Source organism: Amyelois transitella, chromosome 5, assembly GCF_032362555.1.
Source record: "Amyelois transitella isolate CPQ chromosome 5, ilAmyTran1.1, whole genome shotgun sequence".
Lineage (NCBI taxonomy): Eukaryota > Metazoa > Arthropoda > Insecta > Lepidoptera > Pyralidae > Amyelois > Amyelois transitella.
Window position 1 is genome coordinate 3,201,301 of NC_083508.1, and position 21,809 is coordinate 3,223,109.

General features: G+C 35.1%; 5 protein-coding genes across 9 annotated transcripts; 2 read left to right on the plus strand and 3 right to left on the minus strand.

The window, feature by feature from the left end:
* Positions 1–12,485: 12,485 nt before the first annotated feature.
* On the minus strand, positions 12,486–13,758 carry LOC106139221 (mitochondrial translation release factor in rescue). Its single transcript, XM_013340621.2, has 2 exons — positions 13,560–13,758; positions 12,486–12,779 (listed from the first exon to the last, which is right to left on the minus strand). Exons 1-2 carry the CDS (start codon positions 13,756–13,758, stop codon positions 12,559–12,561), a joined length of 420 nt encoding a protein of 139 aa, XP_013196075.1. The 3' UTR covers positions 12,486–12,558.
* On the minus strand, positions 13,661–15,455 carry LOC106139232 (uncharacterized). Its single transcript, XM_060954833.1, has 3 exons — positions 15,443–15,455; positions 14,119–14,315; positions 13,661–13,798 (listed from the first exon to the last, which is right to left on the minus strand). Exons 1-3 carry the CDS (start codon positions 15,453–15,455, stop codon positions 13,760–13,762), a joined length of 249 nt encoding a protein of 82 aa, XP_060810816.1. The 3' UTR covers positions 13,661–13,759.
* Positions 15,456–15,663: 208 nt separating this feature from the next.
* On the plus strand, positions 15,664–17,590 carry LOC106139327 (caspase-8). Its single transcript, XM_013340757.2, has one exon. The coding sequence runs from the start codon at positions 15,830–15,832 to the stop codon at positions 17,432–17,434; it is 1,605 nt and encodes a 534-aa protein (XP_013196211.2). The 5' UTR covers positions 15,664–15,829; the 3' UTR covers positions 17,435–17,590.
* Positions 17,564–18,486, minus strand: LOC106139338 (ribonuclease P/MRP protein subunit POP5). Its single transcript, XM_013340769.2, has 2 exons — positions 18,223–18,486; positions 17,564–18,029 (listed from the first exon to the last, which is right to left on the minus strand). Exons 1-2 carry the CDS (start codon positions 18,240–18,242, stop codon positions 17,579–17,581), a joined length of 471 nt encoding a protein of 156 aa, XP_013196223.2. The 5' UTR covers positions 18,243–18,486; the 3' UTR covers positions 17,564–17,578.
* Positions 18,487–18,591: 105 nt separating this feature from the next.
* LOC106138177 (FGGY carbohydrate kinase domain-containing protein) lies at positions 18,592–21,411 on the plus strand. 5 transcript variants are annotated; one of them, XM_013339268.2, is made up of 5 exons: positions 18,592–18,700; positions 19,055–19,280; positions 19,351–20,216; positions 20,285–20,507; positions 20,758–21,411. In XM_013339268.2, the coding sequence occupies exons 2-5, from the start codon at positions 19,095–19,097 to the stop codon at positions 21,112–21,114; spliced, it is 1,632 nt and encodes a 543-aa protein (XP_013194722.2). In that variant the 5' UTR covers positions 18,592–18,700; positions 19,055–19,094; the 3' UTR covers positions 21,115–21,411. The 5 variants fall into 5 exon arrangements, with proteins under 5 accessions (XP_013194722.2, XP_013194694.2, XP_013194712.2 ...); XM_013339240.2 differs by lacking the exon at positions 18,592–18,700 and adding an exon at positions 18,785–18,942; XM_013339258.2 differs by lacking the exon at positions 18,592–18,700 and adding an exon at positions 18,809–18,933.
* Positions 21,412–21,809: the final 398 nt, after the last annotated feature.

Here is a 21,809-nt window from a genome sequence, read left to right on the forward strand (position 1 = left end):
ATATAAGTTGGTACGCATAAATACGATCTATCCTTCTGTACTCTCTGTTTGTAGTCATGACGTTATTGACTTATTATTAATCACCGATAAAGACAGTTGCTGATTATAGAAGTTTATTTACGTACGTTCTTGTGAAAAAATTATATATCTAGTATAGTGTATTGTCTGCCTGCTGTCAAGTGTACATATTTTTTCGCTAAAAGGTACTAGAATTAATAATAATATATACTTAGAGACTAGATTAGGAATGTCAGGTCTACTAAAGTTGGCAGACAAGATAAATCTTCTTCTACAAAATTAATATTTCAAGTTCACATTTCGACCACGCTTCGCCACAGTTTTAGCGCAGAATTATTAAGCAGTGGAAATATGTGGCAGAATTATTAAGTAGTGGTAAATTATTTTTGTTTTTCGTAGCGTCTCTACGAAATCTCGTAGCAGCACTACTAGACGGATAGATCTCTGGAGGCATATATAGAAATTCCCTATGTTATCGACCACAATTTTGTGTGTTTTAGTCCGTTAGAAACTAACAAAGATTGACGTATATTATTAACACACAAAAGAAGAAAATTATTATGGGAATGCCAGGAAGATGATGCCAAATAATAGATTTACACCATTTTACTTATAATCACGTCTTACGTATCCCTGACATCGTATCTCTTACGAAGTAGAAAGAGCCAACCATTTCGATAAAACCGGAAAGCTACATTCAGCTCTATGGCTTAGTGATAGATTTGATTTCGACCAATGAAATCATAAAGTAGGTACTTCCTACCTACCTCTCTTTATCTCGACGACTAACAACATTATCAATTCTACATTGGCAGCTTTGCTCTTATTTATTTAAATTGCATCCTTGTTTTGAACACGTTTAACACCACAAAACCTAGAAATGCAGTGCCCTATGGTTTAAATTTAGGTAACGTTGCGAAGATCTCAATTAAACGGGCATTCATATGCAGATTCACGGACGGCACGCGTCCACACGTTGTTCATTTGACTGTTATAGTTATGTCCTTACACAATCGAATTAACACAAGCTTTTAACTGGTAGCTACAATAGAAATCGTTATATTATATTACTAGTTTTATTACTACTACTAACCAACTATACTATTATATGTTGGTCGTAACGCCGTCAACTGTTAAACTAAATCTGTGTGATATAAGTGTAATATTACTCTGACAATCATAATAAAAACTCATCTGTATTGCTTTCTTAAAGGGCTGGGGGAGCTTTTTATATATTTTCTAAGCTGGACCAAGCCAAACACATCTGAGAAAACCGCATTCAAATCGGGACAAAAGTTTTAGTTTAGACAGACCGATAGAAATCACATTTAATACCTTTTTCTTTGACTTTGTCAGCTTAGAACGGGTCAAACTAGATTTTTAAAGTAATTATGTAATGCTGTATGATCTACAAAAACGGAACTCATACTATCGTTATTTATAACTTCATATTGGTGCTTATTACATTAGTTCCTTAGCAAAATATTTTCATGTTGCCATGCGAACTGGTTAATTATCGAAATCCAATATTTCTACGTAGCCTGACATTAATCTGGTAAACAATTAAAATCCGGACGTGTTTACTCTCAATTAAATTCGATTACGTTTGGGAAGACGCGTGGACACGATTCCGAACATTCCAATTGAAAAATAAATATTTTGCCAATTACTCGGGACTAATTTACTCGTATTTTATCGGGATAAATAAATTTATGGTTCACATCAAAAATTAAAACAAAATTATACAGTAAAACTGCGTAAACAGTTTTGTAGAATATTGAATTATGAATGATTGTTATGTGTTCATAAATAACTATGTTTTGGACGATCATGATTGGCCTATAAAATCCTTATAGGCCATATTAGGCATAGGCACATTCTTATATAAGGCCTATTATATTGCAATGCAATGCACTACTCTCTTTCAATCAGCGATCTCAAGATTGCATTTTAACTTTCATAAGAACACAGTTCTATAAGAAAAAGATATTAAAATGAGAGCTGAAGTATTCGACTTATAAAAAAAAAACAAATCAGCCGAATCGATTCAAACAGCTATTGAGTAAGAATAAAAGAATGAATGATAAGTTATATTCGCTCGACGAGCGCTGAAGTCGAATCCAACCAAAGGCTATTGAATAGATCATGGCATTAGCAAGTCAAATACCTGAGGTTGGGCTATGAATGGCCGATGGGATTTAAACACAAATAGTTTAAACTCCGACTCCGAAACGGTGGCTGACCAAAATTTTCCGACATCGCCATTTGGAAGCTGACGTACCTACTCGTAAACAGTCCAAGTTTACTTTGATATCATTAAATAGAAGTAACAAATGAAAATTTCATGTGGTGACTACACTTTGTGTGGGACTTTCCGTGGAATGAAATTGAAAACTGAAAAGGACCGTAGGAAAAGTTCCCCAGAACAGCTAAGGGTTATGAAAATCTTAGAATTAAAAATTTCCCGAACGGAATAGTCTGGTGCCCTGGATATGTTGGAAAGTCAGTTGGCTTCGCTTTATGCCCGTTTTACAGTAAAGATGTCCAAACAAAGTCAAAGTAATAATTAGACGTAATTAGTTAAAAACAATTAAAAAGATCAAATTAGTAATATGAAATTTTAACAATACAATCGGAAGTAATATAGCTTCAGATAATGATGACGTAATAAACAAACCCTGCCAGTTTTCAAGTTATTCCTTCGATAACAACCAACAACGACAGAATGTTTACACAGCGTTATCGTACCCCTTACAATAATAAACAATTAGTAAAAACATCAACAAAGGGGGGCTTTGTTGGTGTACGCGTGTATAATCAAGGACTACTTAGCTTAACATTATTCCGCTATCTCTCCCTCTTTTATTTTTCCTTTTCATTCTTTTTCTTCCCCCTGGCGTTAGTCCCGGTAACATCCTCACCTCTCAAGTTTTGTACACGAAGCGACATCTATCTGACCTCCGCAACCTTTGTAGGGGAACCTAATCCGTATTGGATCGTCGGTTACTCAGTTGCCTGAATGTGCAACTTTTCTCACGGTGTTTTCCCACACCGTTATTAGCACTCAAACTAATATACTTAGAACTCTTTCTCTCTCTCATTATAGAACTTTTTTGATTGCATTTTACCTCTTATCAAAGTTCGCTTTATGCATATTAATATGGAAAAATCGAAAGAAATACGAGGAAGGATGTAGTCTCTACATACCCCTCTGGGAAAGAGGCGTAGATAAATATACATATACATATATAGGAATACTTTTACTAAATTCGATTATATATTTATTTAACAGAACGCAGATATTTAAATGTGAATGGCGCACAGGTAGGTAGTTTGAATACCTGCAGCAGCCGCATGGCATGTGACACAGCCATGCACAAAGCACAGTCCGCCACTGCGCTCAGGACGTTCCTGCTCTGTGCAAGTGCTGAATTAGAAATAGATTTGAATTAAACGGAACGGTTTAACGCAGAACTAAGTAAGTACGAGTACTATTTATAAATCGGTTTACAAAATTAATTGAACATAGCTTGTGTAGTACTTAGCCCGCAGTGTTATTACCCGTGAAAACAAAAAAATTGATGTTACTTCCCGAAAAAATTTCTATGGCATTCTACAAATGAAGTATATTTCAAAAATGCAATAAAGTTAAAATATTTTTTTCGCCTGTGAAACGGCTTTGATTGTGACGCAAGAATTTTCGCGCGCCATTTTCTAAATATCGGGAGGCTTTCGGAGAATTATTCCAGCTCTATTATGATTGACTCAAATATTTAATCAAAGATCGGCCCATTATTCTTCATCTTTGTTTAAGGAAGCTGTCATACCGTCTTTTTACTTCCTGAACAATTTTGGTAATTACATATTATTTGCGAAATATATATGTAATATATAAATAACGACATTTTCCTTAAGGAGTAGACAGAGCCAACAGTCTCTAAATTGAGATCTAGACAGGTTGCTGGTGATGGACTTGCAACCTATTTATTTTTTAGCCTCTTCTTTGACTGACTTTTCCAATCTGCACGTGAAGAGAAGCAGCTGGAATACACTGTTTTAATTCGCAACCAGACTAGAATGGAAGTTTTTGTTTCTGATAATTTGACTCAAACTCAAACTCAAACTCAAAATATTTATTGCATAACTGTGTAGACATATAGATGGAATTACATTTAACAGTATCAACAGTTTGCCCCTTCAGGCATGCAATATTTTTTAGTATTGAAAATACTAACATATATGTATAAAATAATGCAGACATAAAACTTTTTCTAAAAAAACTAATTACATAGAATATTTTTTATACATCTAAATTTTTATGTTTAATTTGTGCAATGGTCAAAATATTCAACCAAATTATAAAAAACATTATTTAATAACCAAGCTTTTAATTTATTTTTGAATAAAAGAGTATTATATATACTTTTAATTTCTGCAGGTAAATGGTTAAATATTTTAATGCCGTTAATAAAAGCACTTTTGTTGGAAATTTCACTATTTACATTTGGTATGAACAGGTCATCCTTATATAGTTCTCTTTGGTTACTTCTGAGATCAATTTTTTTCTTAAAGTATATCATGTTTTTTCTTACGAAAACACATAATTCGAGAATGTATATATTAGTTAGCGTTAGGTATCCCTCTTTCATGAATACATTTCTAAGTGTACACAAAAAAGTAATACATCACACACACACCTGGTCACATATATATCCCTTGCGGGGTAGACAGAGCCAACAGTCTCAAAAAAAAGACTGAATGGCCACGTTCAGATATTTGGCTTAATGATAGAATTGAGATTCAAATAGTGACAGGTTGCTAGCCGATCGCCTAGAAAAGAATCCCAAGTTTGTAAGCCTATCCCTTAGTCGCCTTTTACAACATCCATGTGAAAGAGATGAAGTGGACCTATTCTTTTATGTATACGTGCCGGAAACCACACGGCACGGCAAGTAATACATGTTGAGAAACAGTAAAACATCATTCGTTTAGACTTATAATAAAAAAACGTAGTTACCTATACTAAGATAGAAACATCTAATACATATTCTTTATGGTTTTACGAGCGTCCCGTTTTATTGCTCTGATAATTCTCGTATTGAAATAAAGGAGCCTTAGGTGCCGACGACCCCCATAAACCGCCACTGATGGAAGGTATATGACGCAAAAACAGAAAAAGTATGTAACACCAGTTTTACAACCGAGGAAAATGGAAAATAACATAACATATAGGGGTTGAACGAACGAACCTTGATTAAGTCGAGGAAGTCCTGGCGAGAGAACACACTAAATGGGTTACGAGCTTGCATAAAGAGAGTTTAAATGTGTCTGTAAAAAAAAAGTAAGTACGCAGGGATCATGGCAAGTGACAAGATGTAGTCTACCTCCCCGGGAAAGAGACGTACCCATTCCTAGTTTGAGGAAGACCAGAAGTATTTTAGTGCGATAGGTACCTACTATACGATTCGAGTATATATAATTATTAAGAGTCTGGGGTATCTTTCATAAGAAGATACTAAACTTCAGCAATAATTTTATTACCTTTGAAAATGATTGATTATTTTTTTATTAGTACCTACCTTTATTTCTGCTTCTCACTGCTTTATGACTAAGGGAAAGTAATGGACCTACAGACGCCCAGCCGCGGGCCATATTGTACGTACACTCGACACCAAATAAGATCCACTCAGCAAATGAATACCAGGAAAAATTACATGACGATGTAAAAGAATATGTATTTATTTGTGGTACAAGAATTAAACAAAAAGCAAACGCAAAGATAGATGTTTGAACCTTGAAGATTGGAAGAAATTGTGAGCATCATTACGATCTGCCTGTACCGGTGAGGTCGCGGACTGAGTAAACCTTATGTAAGTGTTTAAATAAGTTTTTCATTCAAAAGTAGGTTCATTTGATTGTTACGTCTTCACAGCTAAAACCCACTGAAAGAACCGATCTTCTTGAAATCTTACATAAGTACATAGTGCGGAGTACGAAAAGGACATATCTAGGGTACTTTTTACCGAAGAGCTTACAAAAAGTCCTTCCTTAACGTAACCATGGTGACATTCGGTCAATAAGTTCATAAGAACGGTAAGAACGATGACAGTGTCAATGAGTCAATCACCTTAGCAAAAAATGAATTTCTCATAGTGTCAAAATTTCCACCTGTGTGGCTATCTTCCAAGTCATATGGCGAGAAGTATACTTGCGGGCCGAAGCAGGCATAAAGTTTAATGTAGCTCAATAAGGTTTTTAATGGAACATTTATGGTTAAGTACATTCTGCAGGCTACACGAAAACGATTACGTTATCGGGCCTTTTTATCGAGTTTTCTTCATGTTTATACTAAATATATTTATACTAGTCATAGTGAAAAGTACCCTGAATCCTTCTCCTTACTCCACACTATATGTATGAAAAATTTCTTTCAAAAAATCGGTTCAGTGTTTTGACATAAATTACAGACCAACAATCACACTTTCTAGGTAGTACGGATTTTAACAACATGTTGTTTTTAAAAAGATAATCCAAACTTTCTTTCTTAAGCTTAATGTTTTAACAATACATATTTTCTTCTTATTAGGATAGGTCAAATAATTCAATCCTATAAAAACAACAAAAGATCTTGTGTCACAAAGGCGTCACAGATTTTAAAACTATTTGTAACTCTTTCGGAAAAGGTACCCCAAACCCGTCGCATTCCAAATTCTAATTATTATAATAAATGCGAAACATCCACAAATATTTATTTTGCTTCATTTACATTCATAACTCTCTTCATGCAATCATGATATGTGCCTATAAAAAGTTTACAGGAAAAGACGGACCAATACCAAAATATCGGTTAATAGTGAAAAGTGGGGTAATTAACAAAGCGAATATGTATTGTACTCGTACTTATTAAAATTATTGATTTCGTATTTAACTTACGTAATGTCGTGCTTGTAAGCTCAATTAAGCCAAACCTACTTTATTATTTATGTAGATAAATACGAAAGCTTCTACGAACAGATTGACATTTGTTTTACTTTAAAATAACTTAACAAATACCTACATTGATGATTCGATAAGTACAAATTTCGGAATCTGAAACAATTGTGCCACAAAAGCATAAATAATCAATTAATACTAAGTTTTAACTCCTGTACAAATTTCAATAAAGCCTGCAATTTCACATGATGGAAGTCACGGACGGAATCTCTATTCATATATAGTCAATCAATAGCAATCTTGGTGTCATGTTCGCGTAAACCAATTAATATCATCGGGCAGTAAACGCATCACGCGGCCCCTCGGCTATCTTTGGCCTTATCACATTTCGCCTTTAATAGACCGGACAAACAAAGTAACGCGTCCCGGGGACATTTTACGAGTCCCTGGAGCCTCCCACCCTGATTGTGTTTGCCCTCCCCCGCCGGGCCCAACACGTGTTTTATAATTCACCAATAGTCACCTGCTTCATTATTAACTAGCTTTTGCTTGCGGCTTTGCTCACGCACATTGTCGTTTATCGCAAATCCTACGGGAACACTCCTTTTTTCTGGAATAAAATGTACTCTATTTCAGTACATCTGATGGCTCTTAGACACGCTAAAGACTACAATCTTTACTCCGTTCTTCGTACGAACAATGACCCGCCCACAAGAATGACTGGCCATCGCCTACAAGAGGATTCCCTAGTTTACTAGTCTTTCTCTTAGTCGCCTTTTACTACATCCAATATATGGAGTAGCCCCATTCTAAAGTGCTGGAAAGCATACGGCACTATTCACTTACTACTTACTAGTCTATTAGTATTTTCTAATAGTTACGGCTGCTACGGCTCGTAGCTCGTAGACATTGCTACAACTCGTAGCACGTCGAACACGGGCTCAGACCAAGGTTTGTTGATGCAATTTTTTTTTGTTTAAAACATTTGTAGATAAATAACACATGGATAAAAGCAAATGCGTCGAAATAAGATCCATCTCATGAATTTCTGGAATTGCGTAATCACTTTATGCAAATAAATTCTGTTACGCAATCAGTCTCTTGTCTACATAATTATATTTCACTAATCATGGATGGCGTATGCTGAGCTGCATTGCAAGTTACCTGCAAAGCGTGGAGTCACAGATACCTAAAGAATAAGCTTGCGAGTCAACTAAAACTGAGTAACAAGTTGATAAAAAAAATTAGTAGGCTACCCGAACCAACTCTTATTTGAGCCTTTTAGTCACCTCCTGCGACAACTACCTACTATGTAGTACTATGTAGTATGTATGTATTTACTAGATAAATATGTATGAAATAATTTAAAAAATATATATAATTTAAAAATAACCAATTGTCGTGTTTACAGTGTGCGAATAGAAGGTACATGACCTTCTTCTTCTTTGTCGTTACCTTTTCCCATTTTCTACGTGGGGTCGGCACAGTGCATGACCTACTACTTTTACATAATAGAGAAAAATATTCCGACCGCGTAAAAACATCGATAAAAGCTGAACATTTTCTTTCGTATCATCGTGTGTAACAACTTTCGTGTTTCCTATGAAAATTCGGTAATAAATCAAGCCAGCCGGTGCCTCGTAGAGATAACACAAAGTTTAACAGACTTGGGGGGAAAACAAGTGGAACAGGTACTATATTATCGACAATATCGGATAATTATTTTGGAAGCTTTCTGTTTATATCAAAGCTTTGCTTCCCGCGTTGTTTGTAAAAAAATTAAGCAAAAAGGTAATTATAAACTTGAGATTCTTCATGTAGTCCATGAGCTAGCAACCTGTTGCTATCTAAATCACAAAATAAACATTATGTTTGCAAATATATTTCTTACCTGAATGGTGTTTAATCAATAACAATAAATTTGTAAAAAGAAATCCGCCTCCTACCGATAGCCTCTTTTCTTCAGACGGTTACATTCTTAAACCTTCTACTAAGTGTAACAAACGCTTTACTGAAAACCGCATCAAATCGATTTAGAAAAACGCGAGAAAAAAGTGGTCAAACATACATACATACATGTCATGTCAAACATAGAACCACAAAAAAAAATTTAATTGAAGAGGTTTGTTTTTGATTTGTTTTAAGCAACTTTCCATTCCTGTTTCCCTCGAATAATGTGTATGTCTTAACACACTATTGAAGCATACAACATTTTAATTTTGTTTGTAATTAATTAACTATGCATTTGCGAATTAAGTAGTTATTTACCTAAGCTTCTTTATATATAAAGCGAGGTCTTCCCGTGACGTCAGCGACCGTGACCTACTCTGAGCGACCCCCGACTGCCGGAACATTCAGGAAACGGGCTCGAATTCAAGGTACAAGAACAAACCTCCCTTAATTTTCAGGCCATGGTCTTGTAAAAACCCCTCAGGTGTTTTATTAGACCGTCAATTTAAATAGCTAAAATAGATAATCTATAATTTAATGGGATTCGTGAATCTCTTTTTTTTTTTGTTATCAATACTAATATCAAAGACTATAGACCTTCAAAAGTGACTTATGTGACATACTTTAATTTCAATAAAATTGCAACAAAAGCGATGCCTTGGGCACAAACAGGTTCAATTCATCGACATCAAGTCTGTCTGTTTGTTTGTACATCTTTCAAGTCAAGCCACTGAACCGATCTCCGTGAAATTTTCCAGTTTTAGTGTGGGTGAAATACGGAGCACATAGACTTCTTTCCCGCGGGCTAAAGATATGTGTGGTGTAATAAGTCACATAATGGTAATCACTGGTGATCCGCATTAAGTAAGTACTAACCATTTCTAGTCTTACAACTTTCTAAGTAGAAAACTAAAATAATACATACATACATACATATCATCACGTCTATATCCCTTGCGGGGTAGACAGAGCCAACAGTCTTGAAAGGACTGAAAGGCCACGTTCCGCTGTATGGCTTAATGATAGAATTGAGATTCAAATAGTGACAGGTTGCTAGCCCATCGCCTAAAAAAAGAATCTCAAGTGTCCCTTAGTCGCCTTTTACGACATCCATGGGAAATAGATGGAGTGGAAATAGTCCTATTCTTTTTTTTGTGCCGGGAACCACACGGCACTAAAATAATACCTAAAACAAAATGCGTAGACAGGCAATGTTTTGCCGCTGCTCGATCGAGCCAGACCGCAATCGTAGGCAGGTTGTACGGAACGCGGACAAAGACGTATTTAGGTCAAGGATGGCACAATGTCGGGATGTACAGGCGGGCACAGAGAAACTTGACCTGTATACCAATGCCATAGCTCGGGCACATCTGATCCCGACTGTACTTCCTCGCCGGAACTCTATGATAAATACATTGTAAGCTTTATGCTTAGTAATGAAATTTTATTACAATATGGTTTAGCTGCGACTACGTTCGCGTGTTTCAAGCAAATCTGCTTAAATCTGGATTAACTTTCTGGTTTTACTTTAAAAAGTTTATTTATTTTTTTATCCCATAAAACTGGTTATACTTTTTATCATGTTATATAGGTATATACCTATATATATATATACTCGTACTCGTGGGCCCGGTCCGGGGTCCCCAAAGCTTTTGTATTTGTAGGTATACCTAAATCCGTCCCTGTATCTAATTTCTACCATAACGATCGACTAATTGCGGTAGGTAATCGAAACTAACGTTAAAATTATTGACATTAAGTATTATTCTCTTATGGGGTAGATACGAGTAAACAGTCTTAAAACGGACAACCCCCCGGGTCTTCACTCAGTATCCTGGGGACTCCTGGCACCTAATGTACTAGCCTACCCACTAAAACCCCTCCGTGCGCCCTTTTGCCATTTTCAGGGCATCATCGGATCGCAGGCATTTCACCCCGATGCTCTGGCTGACCGGCGCATCTGTGCTGGAAATCTTGCTTATGGGTGACCAGTAAGTTGCCGGCCGCCCTATCCATTCCAGGGGGATTTTTCCCCTTTTCTTTTGGTCATGTGGAGAGGATGAATGAAAGCAGGTTGACTAAGCAGATATACAAGGAAAGTGTGGAGGGAAAGGTCGGAGTGGGAAGACCTAGACGAACGTATCTTGATCAAATTAAGGACGTCCAGGTAAAGGGTCAGGTCAAGAGTACCCGAAACCGCCGAGCTTGCATGAAGACAGTTATGAATGTGGATGAAGCGAAGGAAGTATGCAGAGATCGTGGCAAGTGGAAAGAGGTAGTCTCTGCCTACCCCTCCGGGAAAGAGGCGTGATTTTATGTATGTATGTAGGAACATACCTACTATTAATAACTTCACCAATGTTTATAGACTCTACCTGCGAAATACATAAAATATAAAAACCTACCAATTATTTTTCAATTTGTATTCCATACAACTAACCTCCGTCCAATAAGCGGCCGGCAAAAGTGCATAAATTAGAAATCTCATAAATCCACGGAGGCGTTTTAATTGAAATCGGATTCTTCGGCCTGCCCCTTCTACCTGACCCAAAGGAGGCGGCATGTCCAGACATTGGTTTAGATAGCGTGTAGGCTGTACCTGACGTCAGACTGTTCCACAAGACTATAACAACGTCTCTCTTGTATTTGCCTGTTATTTCGTGGACAATAAAGACTGCTGGGAAAGACAACATTTAAATCTCCGTGACTCGCAGCTCCTGCTTGTACCTGTACCACTCTGTCATTTTTTTCTATCTATTGTATCTTATAACGCAGATATAGGTAGGTATGCTTAAATGGTTTGGTGATGTGATATTATAAGTATATTGGCATTCACAATATCCCACAATTACCGCAAAAAAAAACGAAATGTGAAAGTACATAATCTCATAATAAATTGTTTTGTCGCGTGTTGGTAGCACTGTATATCGTTTTATACTCCAGTTCAATCAAAACGGGATTTATTCGTATTCAATCAGACTTACAATTCTGCCATAACCGCTAAGCCGTGATCCATTTACCGGCGCGGTTTGGTGTGCGATGTTTTGCATTGCAAAACCAATCAATATACACACATAACACGTCTTTATTAATTAGGAGGTAAGCAGAGCCTACAGTGACAAGACATGAAGGCCACTTGATCGAGAAGCGAACTTGGAATACACTACCACTAGACAAAAATACCCCTTTTAAGGTTATTATTCACGATTTTTATACGCTATACGTTAATTTGTAATCACAGAAATTAGATAGATATGTTATTCCGATTACCATGTACCTACCCTACGGTTTCGATTCTCTATAAAAACCGTCATTAATATCTACTACGTTATTTATGCGATTCTACAAAACATAGTCCAAACGGGAGTAATCGCTACATAGTAGTTCATATAATCAGATTTTTTTCCTTTCCAGAGCTAAGCAACGAAAACACGGATATCTTTTCTGGTCTATTAGCCCGTTGGACTATGTAATGTAGAATCGCATAATGAACGTAGAATTTCTAATAGCCAAGAAAAGATTACCGTGTTTTGCGTTACAAGAACCCCAAATTTTAAGTGACCCACCACTAAAAAAAGTTATTTTTTTTTAATCCTTATATTTCAACTATCTACAACTTGACAAAAATAATTTACATTATTTCATATATATTATAACCTATTCTAGCCCCTCCCGTTTCTTCCACTCACTCTTGAGCTGAGCCATCTTCTTTTTCTTATACTCATTCTTCTTATATTTTTGCTCCTGAAGTCTCCTTCTCTGGGCCGCCACACTCTCCTCTCCGTTCAATGTTTCATCCAATTTCTCCACCAACATCTCTCTAGCTAATTTCCTGTTCTCATCTTGACATCTGCTTATGTGACATTTCACTACTGTACCTAAAAAAGAATATTTATTTGAAAAAGTACTCTAAAACTATATTTAAGCAATGACAACTAGATTCTAGTTCCCATTAAGCATTGCCTGGTCCAAATTAGGTAAAACAAGTATCTTGGGGGCTTCCAGTCCAACAAGAACCTTACTTTACGCCCATCGCCTGTATGAATACTGTAAGTACTTATAAAGAAAGTCCTACTTAGTAATAGTGAATCTATTAGACAAAACCTGTATGTAGAAGGTTTATACCTACCATTAGTTTTAAATTAGTACACAAAAATTGAGGCCTTAAGAAATAAATACCTACTTTTTAATTATATTCCTGTAGATACTATTATCTAGTGGTGAGTATTACACAATTATAATTAATTTTACATGTCGTTTATTTCACTTTTGATCTCATAAATTAAGTATCACATACTGAAAGCTACCTTGTCTCTTTTGTAGTAATTAAAAATTAATGGTGTATAAATGCACTTTGGAAGCGGTAGTAGTTATAATTAGATTTAAGTGATACCTTGTATCCAATTTTGAAAATAAATTTATTCTATTCTATTGCTACCTGAGCAAACCTGGGCTGGTTACATAGTAGAAATCATGAAGCCAAGTCTTTTGTTTTTTTTTTGTCAGATTTATTTTCTTTCCATCAAAGACAAAAATTTACTACTAAATGTTTTCACTCATTCACAGTATAAAACTAAATAACCTAGGTTCCTTTCCAGAGTGGTGAGGATGTGCCTGGGAATATAGCCAGGAGGAAGACTCATTCAGAGTGTAGTCACCTGTAGGCAGATGCGTGAGGACTACACAATTGGCATTTTTGTTCACTGCAGACCCTCCCGGACCACTCCCTCTGACAAATGCCTCACTTAGTTCGTGTTCTTGAATTTTGGGGACCTTTGAGAAGTCTATAGTGTGTTTGAAAGCTGCTAATGTGCGAGGCAGCCATGAGAAGTTGGGGCCACGGAGTACACTCAACATTTTATACAACACTGCTGCGTTTCAACAACGCTTCACCTTTCTGGAATTAAACATAATTTATTAATATTACAAAAAGCCTTAGAGAGGTAATCATTTACGTCTAGCTTATTAATATACATAGGTATAGACAAAGGTACACAATTTAAAAATAATAAAATGCAACCTCCACAAGAATTTTAATGGATTATCTAATATACTCATTAAGGTTTAGGTTTCTCTCTATCAGAACTATATAAAAAATGAAGTATATTATTTTACGTTACCTACAAATCACGTTATATTAGGGTTCCGTAGTAAACAAGGACCCCTTTTAGTTTTTGGCTATCACTTTTCAAATAATTATTGTAAACTGCAACAAACCTGATACGCAAAGGTGATTTCGTCGATGTTGGTTAGATTTTTATTCTTTTTAAACTCTGTTGCTATCTTTCGTCGGAAAAATATAGGATCCGTAAGAGTAAGGGACTTCGAATACAACATTAAATGTTTGTACAGCCTCAGCACCTCCGGTCTGGTAGGCATTTTTATTACACAATTCTGAACGCTGAAATATAAAACTGTGCGTATAAAAAAAAAACATTGTAAGGATTTACTATCTTAAACTCCCCAATCGGGAAGATAATATTGAAAAGCTCCAAATAAATATTTCACTTACCAAATAAAACTCCTGGTTTTTAATTATGTCATTTTCGTTTATATAACATCTAAATTTATAACCCTTGATTTTATATATTTTAGGCTATGATTTTAGGTTATTCGAAATCGAATTTAAGGAATCACATAAAATGTTACGACCTATAGAAAATTTTTCCCCACTTTTTTAAATGAAGGCCGCCAGTATCAAATGCCACTGCTGGCATCACAAAGAATTTATTGAGTCTGGTCCTGACTGATTGTGATCGCATGTTGCAGTCCTACTAACCATTTTTTCAATAGAAACAAAGTATTAAAGGTTTCTCAAAACATAATTTACTATTCTTGTCCCTAAAAATATCATTATTAGATTCTTAAAAAAAGTCCCTTCTGACCTGACTCCCTATTAACACTGCAAGTCCCTAAATTTGGAGACAAAATCCTTAAGTTGGAAATAAATAGAATTCACGTCAAATGCTAATGCATTATTGCCAACCCCAAAAAGCTAAAAAACAACAACTCACCTTAAAAAAAACAGTAGGTAAAAAAGGCAGATTTCATAATTTTGCTCGTATAATTATAATTAATAAACAATTTTCTAAGTTACAAGTCTAGAATAACTAACCATTTCTCAGTAAATATGGCTTTATTCAATAAAATTGTACAGTATGACTTAAGCATGTGACACAAATGAAATGTCCCTTTTATGATAAAAGGGATATTCTCAATTAAGTTAAAAGGTGTCAAAGCTAATGTGGAGGTTGCATATCACCACAACAAGAACTCATATACATTGATATATTTGTTAGTACAACAATAAAAGAACAAAAATCAAAGTAAAATTATTTTTCAGTTTCCATTGCCTCATCTTCCATATTTTCACACTCATTATTATTTTTAAAATCATACATATTTTTGCTGAATATCTTCATGTACCTTTCTGTGGCTTCAAATGAATAGCAATCGGTTATTTCGGATTTAGTGTGTAATACTTCTTTAATACTTGTTCGACTAAAAGTATTCGGTTACGTAATTTAACTAAGAAATGTACCATCTAGTGTCATTGTGTTTATTATGTAGTGGTTATCAAAAAATTTATGCAGAGTAGTATAATAGATGACGCCGAACGCTAGTTGAAAAACAGTAGAAAATAGGAATCAAACAGAAAACAAGGACATCAATGTGAAAACAGCAAATCTACTGTTAAAATAGTAGGGTTGGTAACACTGTGTTAATGATAACTGTTATGAGTGTCACATTGATTGATGACAGATTATTGATACTCAACAACGTCAACAACAAAGTAGGTACCTACCTAGTAATAGTATCTAATGGGAAAATCCCGCAGGAAAGAAAAGTAAGCAAGTTGAAATTTACTATTGAATCAAAACCATTTTTTTTATTCAATCAAGATTCTACGTGAAGTATTTACACAATAATGTGGAGTTCTGATGCGCAGGCCAATGAGGCCATCTCGAGTGATAAAACTTTCGGCAACATGAATTCAATCAACCTCTACGCTATCAGTGAAATTCAAAAAGAAATAGATCCAAGTGACATGATTTCATTGGTATTTCTGCTGTACGATGTTCCCGACACAGCTTTGCAGCGTCTCGTCATATACGAAAGAGTTTACAAAGATAGTATTGGAGGAAGTGTATCAGATTTACTCCATCAATGGGCCGTGCACACCCAGAGCAGAAGTACTTGGAAACATGAATTCCTTGAGGCATTAGTGATTTGCCAGCTGAATCAAATAATAAGAAAGTTGGGTTTCAATGTTGCAGATATCAAGAGAAACTTTGAGCTGAACAACAGTAAAACTTATATAAATCCTATGAAAAAGTTGTTATACAAGCTGTGTGAACACATAGAGTTGGAAAATCTTACGAAATTGAAAAACACTCTGCTAACATATAATATTAACACTAGTGATTATGAACACTGTGAATTGATATTTTTAGATCTAATGTGTAAAAAGTTCATTAAATTTAAACAGTACAGCTATGGAAATAGAGTAACATCTCATGAATATAATGTGGCAAAACTTGCAGATATCATTGAAAACTTCAACGGGCTAGAGAAATTAGCTCAAGATCTCCGCACCTTGGAAGATGCTAATGTTAAACATAATGTACTTGAAAAACCTAATATGACTCCTGTTGCATCATCTTCAAAAGTGAATGAAGAAATTAATAAAATAAATGATGATGATTTTAGTGATTCCTTTGATTTGTTTAACAAATTAATGGAAGATGTTAAAATTGACAGTTTGAAATCTGATAAAAAAATACAAAATAGAACCATTTATGACATCAAAAATCCCAACAAAGTTGGCATCTGTTATATCATAAATCAGGAGCATTTTTATCCTTCAAAATATAGCATTGAAAATAAATCTGATAGTAAACAGCTACTACCTCGAAAAGGGTCCACAAAAGACAAAGAAAGATTGAAAAGAACAATGTCCGCATTAAACTTTGAAGTAATAAGTGATGACAATCTGGATCATATTACTATGAAAAATAAAATAGAAAGCATTCTCAAATATAGAGTTCACCGTGACCATAGTATCTTCATGCTTTGTATTTTGTCTCATGGAACGAGGGGTCATATTTATGCTGCTGACTCTGTAAAAGTCAAAGTGGAAGCTATTGAAAATCTGCTGGATTGTGAAGGGGCCAAACATCTACAAGGCATGCCAAAAGTGTTCATATACCAAGCATGTCAAGTTGATGAGCAGGTGCAGACACCTGAACTGATGCCAGATGCCCCAAATTATTATATAAAGAAATCGGATATTCTTCTTTACTCTGCTACTGCACCAGGTTATGAAGCATATAGACTAGAAAAATATGGCTCACTTTTTATACAAATATTATGTAAGGTCATTGAAGAGAATGCAGATAAGGCACACTTGGAAGATATCTTCACAAGTGTTTCATATTATGTGTATAAAATTTGCACTAAACTCCGTCGAGATCAGTTACCCAAAAAAGAGACCACCCTGTTAAAAAACTTGCATTTGACGAAGAAAAGTTGATGAGATTTAAAAAGTGTCAATCAGATGACAAATTAATTTTTTTACTCTTGTAATTTTAATACTTTCTTAGATACCCAAGTGCTTTGTATATAATTGTATTAAAAAAAAAAATGTGAATTTTGTTTTTTATAATAAAACAACAATTTATGAAATATTCTCAATGTTTATTGTGACATCTGTCTTTGTAAAATCCATCACAGCTGCTTCCATCATTCTCCTCTCTTCATCTGTTTTTAGTTTTGCCCACATTTTATCTAGATACATCCTTTGATGTTTCTGTATGAATTTAAAACTGTGCTTCAATGTAGCTCCTACGTGAAGTGTTTTTAGTCTTGCATCTAATTTCCCTATTTTAGAAACAAAGGGTAAACTACTGGTGACAAAGTGATGTGGTCCATGTCTTACTCGTATAATAGCTATTCTTGTGTTTTCATTGCAATATTTGGTTAAGAAACCTGTCCGCACAGCTGCACTCCCAAAGTCACCATGTAGCTGTTGTACTTTGCTTGCTACTGTATCATGAAATATTTTAGATTTCAACGACAGTGGTTTTGAATTTGGAATATCAGGAGCTGCTATTTCTACAGTAATGTATCTGGAAAATTTTGAAGTCAAGTCAGCGTTTATGTTCAACAGTAATTTCACACACCCTACAAAATATGTAGATTTTGCAAGTAGGCGCGTTATAGTCGCATTTTATATTATCTTCTTTTAACTAGCAATTAGACAAGCGCAGTTTTATAAAAGCATTGAAATTTTGACTTTCATTTTTTCATCTAGGTACCAACCTGTTTTTGAATCGAACCATCTTATGTTGTTGTAATTTTTGTGCTGTTTGTACCACCCGTTAACTGTTCTTTTTCCACTTGGTTAATATTAAGTAATGTGAATTAATTACAATTGAAAAGTTATCGCTAGGTGCAAGATTATTTGTTTACATTTGTTGTTTCAGGCACAAAGTTTTCAATTTCAATTCATGCTTCAAGCCAACTTCATACAAAGTTAATAATATGTGTGTCACACTGACAGTGACACACGAACAGATGAAGAGTAAAAATGAGGTCGAATTTGGGAAGAATTGAGAACCTCCTCCTCCTTTTTTGAAGTCGGTATAAAAAATCATCAACTTTATGCGAACGTCACTGTCAGTCAATGCTAAATACGTCGGGCGGCAAAATTAAATTTGTTTGTTCGATGCACTGAGCCTGGATACATTGATATACATAACATTTAATAAATTAAAAAAACTAAGTATCGGTTATGTAGGTATGTTGATACCTTTTTTTACGAAATATTTATTTTATCATAATTTAAATAAAAATTGTGTTTGTTAAAATACCAGAAAAAATTCTGAAGTTCAGGGGAGAGCGAGGTTATCTCAAATAGATAAAAAAAAACTACTTCAAACAAAAGTAACTAAACGGTATTACGCTATTTCATTTCGTATCTTTATGACCAAGAGCATTATCTTGTTATTAGTGCTACACAAACTGGAACCGGTGTGTGTTGTAAGCATATCTTCGGCCTTGTAACAGTGACAATATTTATATCATTACATTCCCTTCTCTTTATTTTTCTATAGCTTTCATTAATTTTCTTATCTGCTACATCATATTACAGCTTTTAGGTGGATTGGTAGAACTGTATTACAGATAAGACAATGTCTAATGAGGTATATTTCGTTGGCGTTGACGTGGGATCCGGCAGCGTTCGCGCTGCCCTTGTTGATGATAGAGGTCATGTTCTAAGGACCTCTGTCAAGGAGTTACAGACTTGGAAACCCAAAGTCAACTATTATGAACAATCTTCGAATGACGTCTGGAATTGCTGCATTTATGTTATCAAGGTAATAATGATCATGCTCATAAATAATATAAGCATTTACAAAATATTACCAACACTTATTTCTTTTGCAGAACGTCGTAACTAATATCAATCCTGCACTTGTCAAAGGTATTGGGTTTGATGCAACTTGTTCATTGGTGGCATTGGATAAAAATTGCAATCCAATAGCAGTTAGCAATTCCAATAACAATGAACAAAACATCATCATGTGGATGGACCACCGAGCTCAAACAGAAGCAGACTTTATAAACAAGACTGACCACGAAATACTGAAATATGTAGGAGGCAAAGTCAGTTTGGAAATGGAAATTCCAAAGCTGTTATGGCTCAAGAAACATCTTGCCAACAAGTGGTCAGATTTCGGGTTGTTCTTTGATTTACCTGATTTTCTAACTTGGAAGGCGACTGGGTCATTGAGTCGGTCTCTCTGTTCCCTTGTTTGTAAATGGAACTATGAATGCTCAGTTGATGGCAAAAGAGGATGGAACACAAGTTATCTTCAAGAGATTGGCTTGGAGGATTTAGCTGAAAATAATTTTAAGAAAATTGGTAATGAGGTTTTGATGCCAGGGGAGAGATGTGGTGGTCTTACTAAAGAAATTGCTAATGTACTTGGTCTAATACCAAACACACCTGTTGCTACCTCTATAATTGATGCTCATGCTGGAGGATTGGGTATGATTGGCACAGCTGGTGAAGGAATAAGCACAGACATGTCCAGCCGCTTGGGACTGATTTGTGGTACATCAACATGCCACATGGCTGTTAATAATTCACCAGTATTAGTACAAGGTGTATGGGGACCATACTTTAGTGCTATGGTTCCAAACATGTGGTTAAATGAAGCTGGTCAGAGTGCTTCGGGAATGCTTTTGGACCACATAATATCTAACCATCCAGCTGGTATTGAACTGTTAAAACAACATAACACTGGAGAGTAAGTTATCACATTATAATTTTTTTTTCTTTTTTGGTATCGCTGTTTCTAAAAAAATCTTTTTTTAGTGTACGTATCCATCTCAGGGACATCCTGTTGAAAATGGCCAATTCTCAAGGTCTGCCTGACCTCAGTTTATTAACCAAAGACCTTCATATATGGCCAGATTTTCACGGCAATAGATCACCTATAGCTGATCCTGCCATGAGAGGAATGGTTGTTGGCTTATCCTTGGACAAAAGTGAAGAAAGCTTAGCTTTACTTTATCTTGCCACTTTACAAGGGCTTTCTGTGAGTATATTGTATTATGATATTTTTTATAGTGAACTAGCTGATCCGGCAAACATTGTTTTGCCATATAAATAATAATAAATGATTTATCAGTTATTAACCAGTGATGAAAAAATGTTGGCCGATTCTCAGACCTACTCAATATGCTCACTAAATTTCATGAGAATCAGTGACATTGTGACACGAGAATTTTATATATAGGATTTACTGTATTTATTGAAGCTCAAAAAAAAACAAAAATTTTTTTCAGTATGGAACAAGGCACATAATAGATGCTTTAGTGATGGCTGGCTACGAACCATTCAAGTCTCTTTTAATTTGTGGTGGTATTACAAAGGATCCTCTTTTTGTACAAATACAAGCTGATGCTGTTGGGTTACCTATCCTAAGGCCACATGAGAAAGATTCTGTATTAGTTGGGGCAGCTATATTAGGAGCAAATGCTTCACAGCATTTTAATAACATTCAGGATGCAATACATAACATGGGTGGTACAGCTGATGTTATCCGACCGAATACAAATGTCAAAACATTTCATGATAAGAAATATAGGGTGTTCTTGAGAATGTTTCAGGATCAGTTAAAATACAGGGCAGTAATGCAGTGACCAATTTCACAATGTAGTTAATAAGGGGCCAAATTATGGTTTGATAAATATATTATAGGCCAATATTATGCCAATGTTATACCATAGAATTATAGGTAATAGATTTCCATTTTTTTAAATTATGATAAGACTATAAAACTTTTTATATAATGTTACTTTTCATAACAAAGGAATATGTATATAGTTGGGTATTTATGTAATATTCTATTACTTTATCTGTGATCTATGTTGAAATGTGGTTGATATAAGTTCTTTATTATATGGAAATAATAATTATATGAATATATTTTATTGAAATTGTGTTTCTCTGCAAACCTTTTTCCCGAAAATAGTACATTATTAAGAGTAGTTTTATCGCTTTTATGGATGTCCTAAAAGGGAATAACCACATTTATCTAGTCCAAGATTCCATGTTGGTCTAGTATCCAAGAAGAACATAGTGTGTGCCGGCCGCCTGCTTTAAGCCAATCAAGAGCAAAACATAAGCTTAGCTAGCATTCCGTCACTATTGCCTTTAAATCTTTTCCAAGACCATTGGCTCTGTTTACCATACAACACTTAAAAGTATGATATTTAACAACAGTGTAAAAATTTTATTGTACGTTCTATCTACAATTTATCAACCCTACCATGCCAAGGTAGAAATTCAACCAAATTTAAATGGTTGAATTTATACAGTGGTATGGCAACACAAG

Coding starts and splice junctions, on each gene's coding strand:
- LOC106139221 (XM_013340621.2), bottom strand. CDS start 13,758: ATGTTGAGTGTACTCCGTGGCCCCAACTTCTCATGGCTGCCTCGCACA. Junction 12,780..13,559: donor CCTCACGCATCTGCCTACAG/GTGACTACACTC, acceptor ATTCTTTTTTAG/GTACAGTAGTGAAATGTCAC.
- LOC106139232 (XM_060954833.1), bottom strand. Junction 13,799..14,118: donor AAATCACCTTTGCGTATCAG/GTTTGTTGCAGT, acceptor GTTTAATTCCAG/AAAGGTGAAGCGTTGTTGAA.
- LOC106139327 (XM_013340757.2), top strand. CDS start 15,830: ATGTGGAGTTCTGATGCGCAGGCCAATGAGGCCATCTCGAGTGATAAA.
- LOC106139338 (XM_013340769.2), bottom strand. CDS start 18,242: ATGGTTCGATTCAAAAACAG. Junction 18,030..18,222: donor ATGGTTCGATTCAAAAACAG/GTTGGTACCTAG, acceptor AAAATTTTCCAG/ATACATTACTGTAGAAATAG.
- LOC106138177 (XM_013339268.2), top strand. CDS start 19,095: ATGTCTAATGAGGTATATTTCGTTGGCGTTGACGTGGGATCCGGCAGC. Junction 19,281..19,350: donor GCTGCATTTATGTTATCAAG/GTAATAATGATC, acceptor TTTCTTTTGCAG/AACGTCGTAACTAATATCAA. Junction 20,508..20,757: donor CCACTTTACAAGGGCTTTCT/GTGAGTATATTG, acceptor AATTTTTTTCAG/TATGGAACAAGGCACATAAT.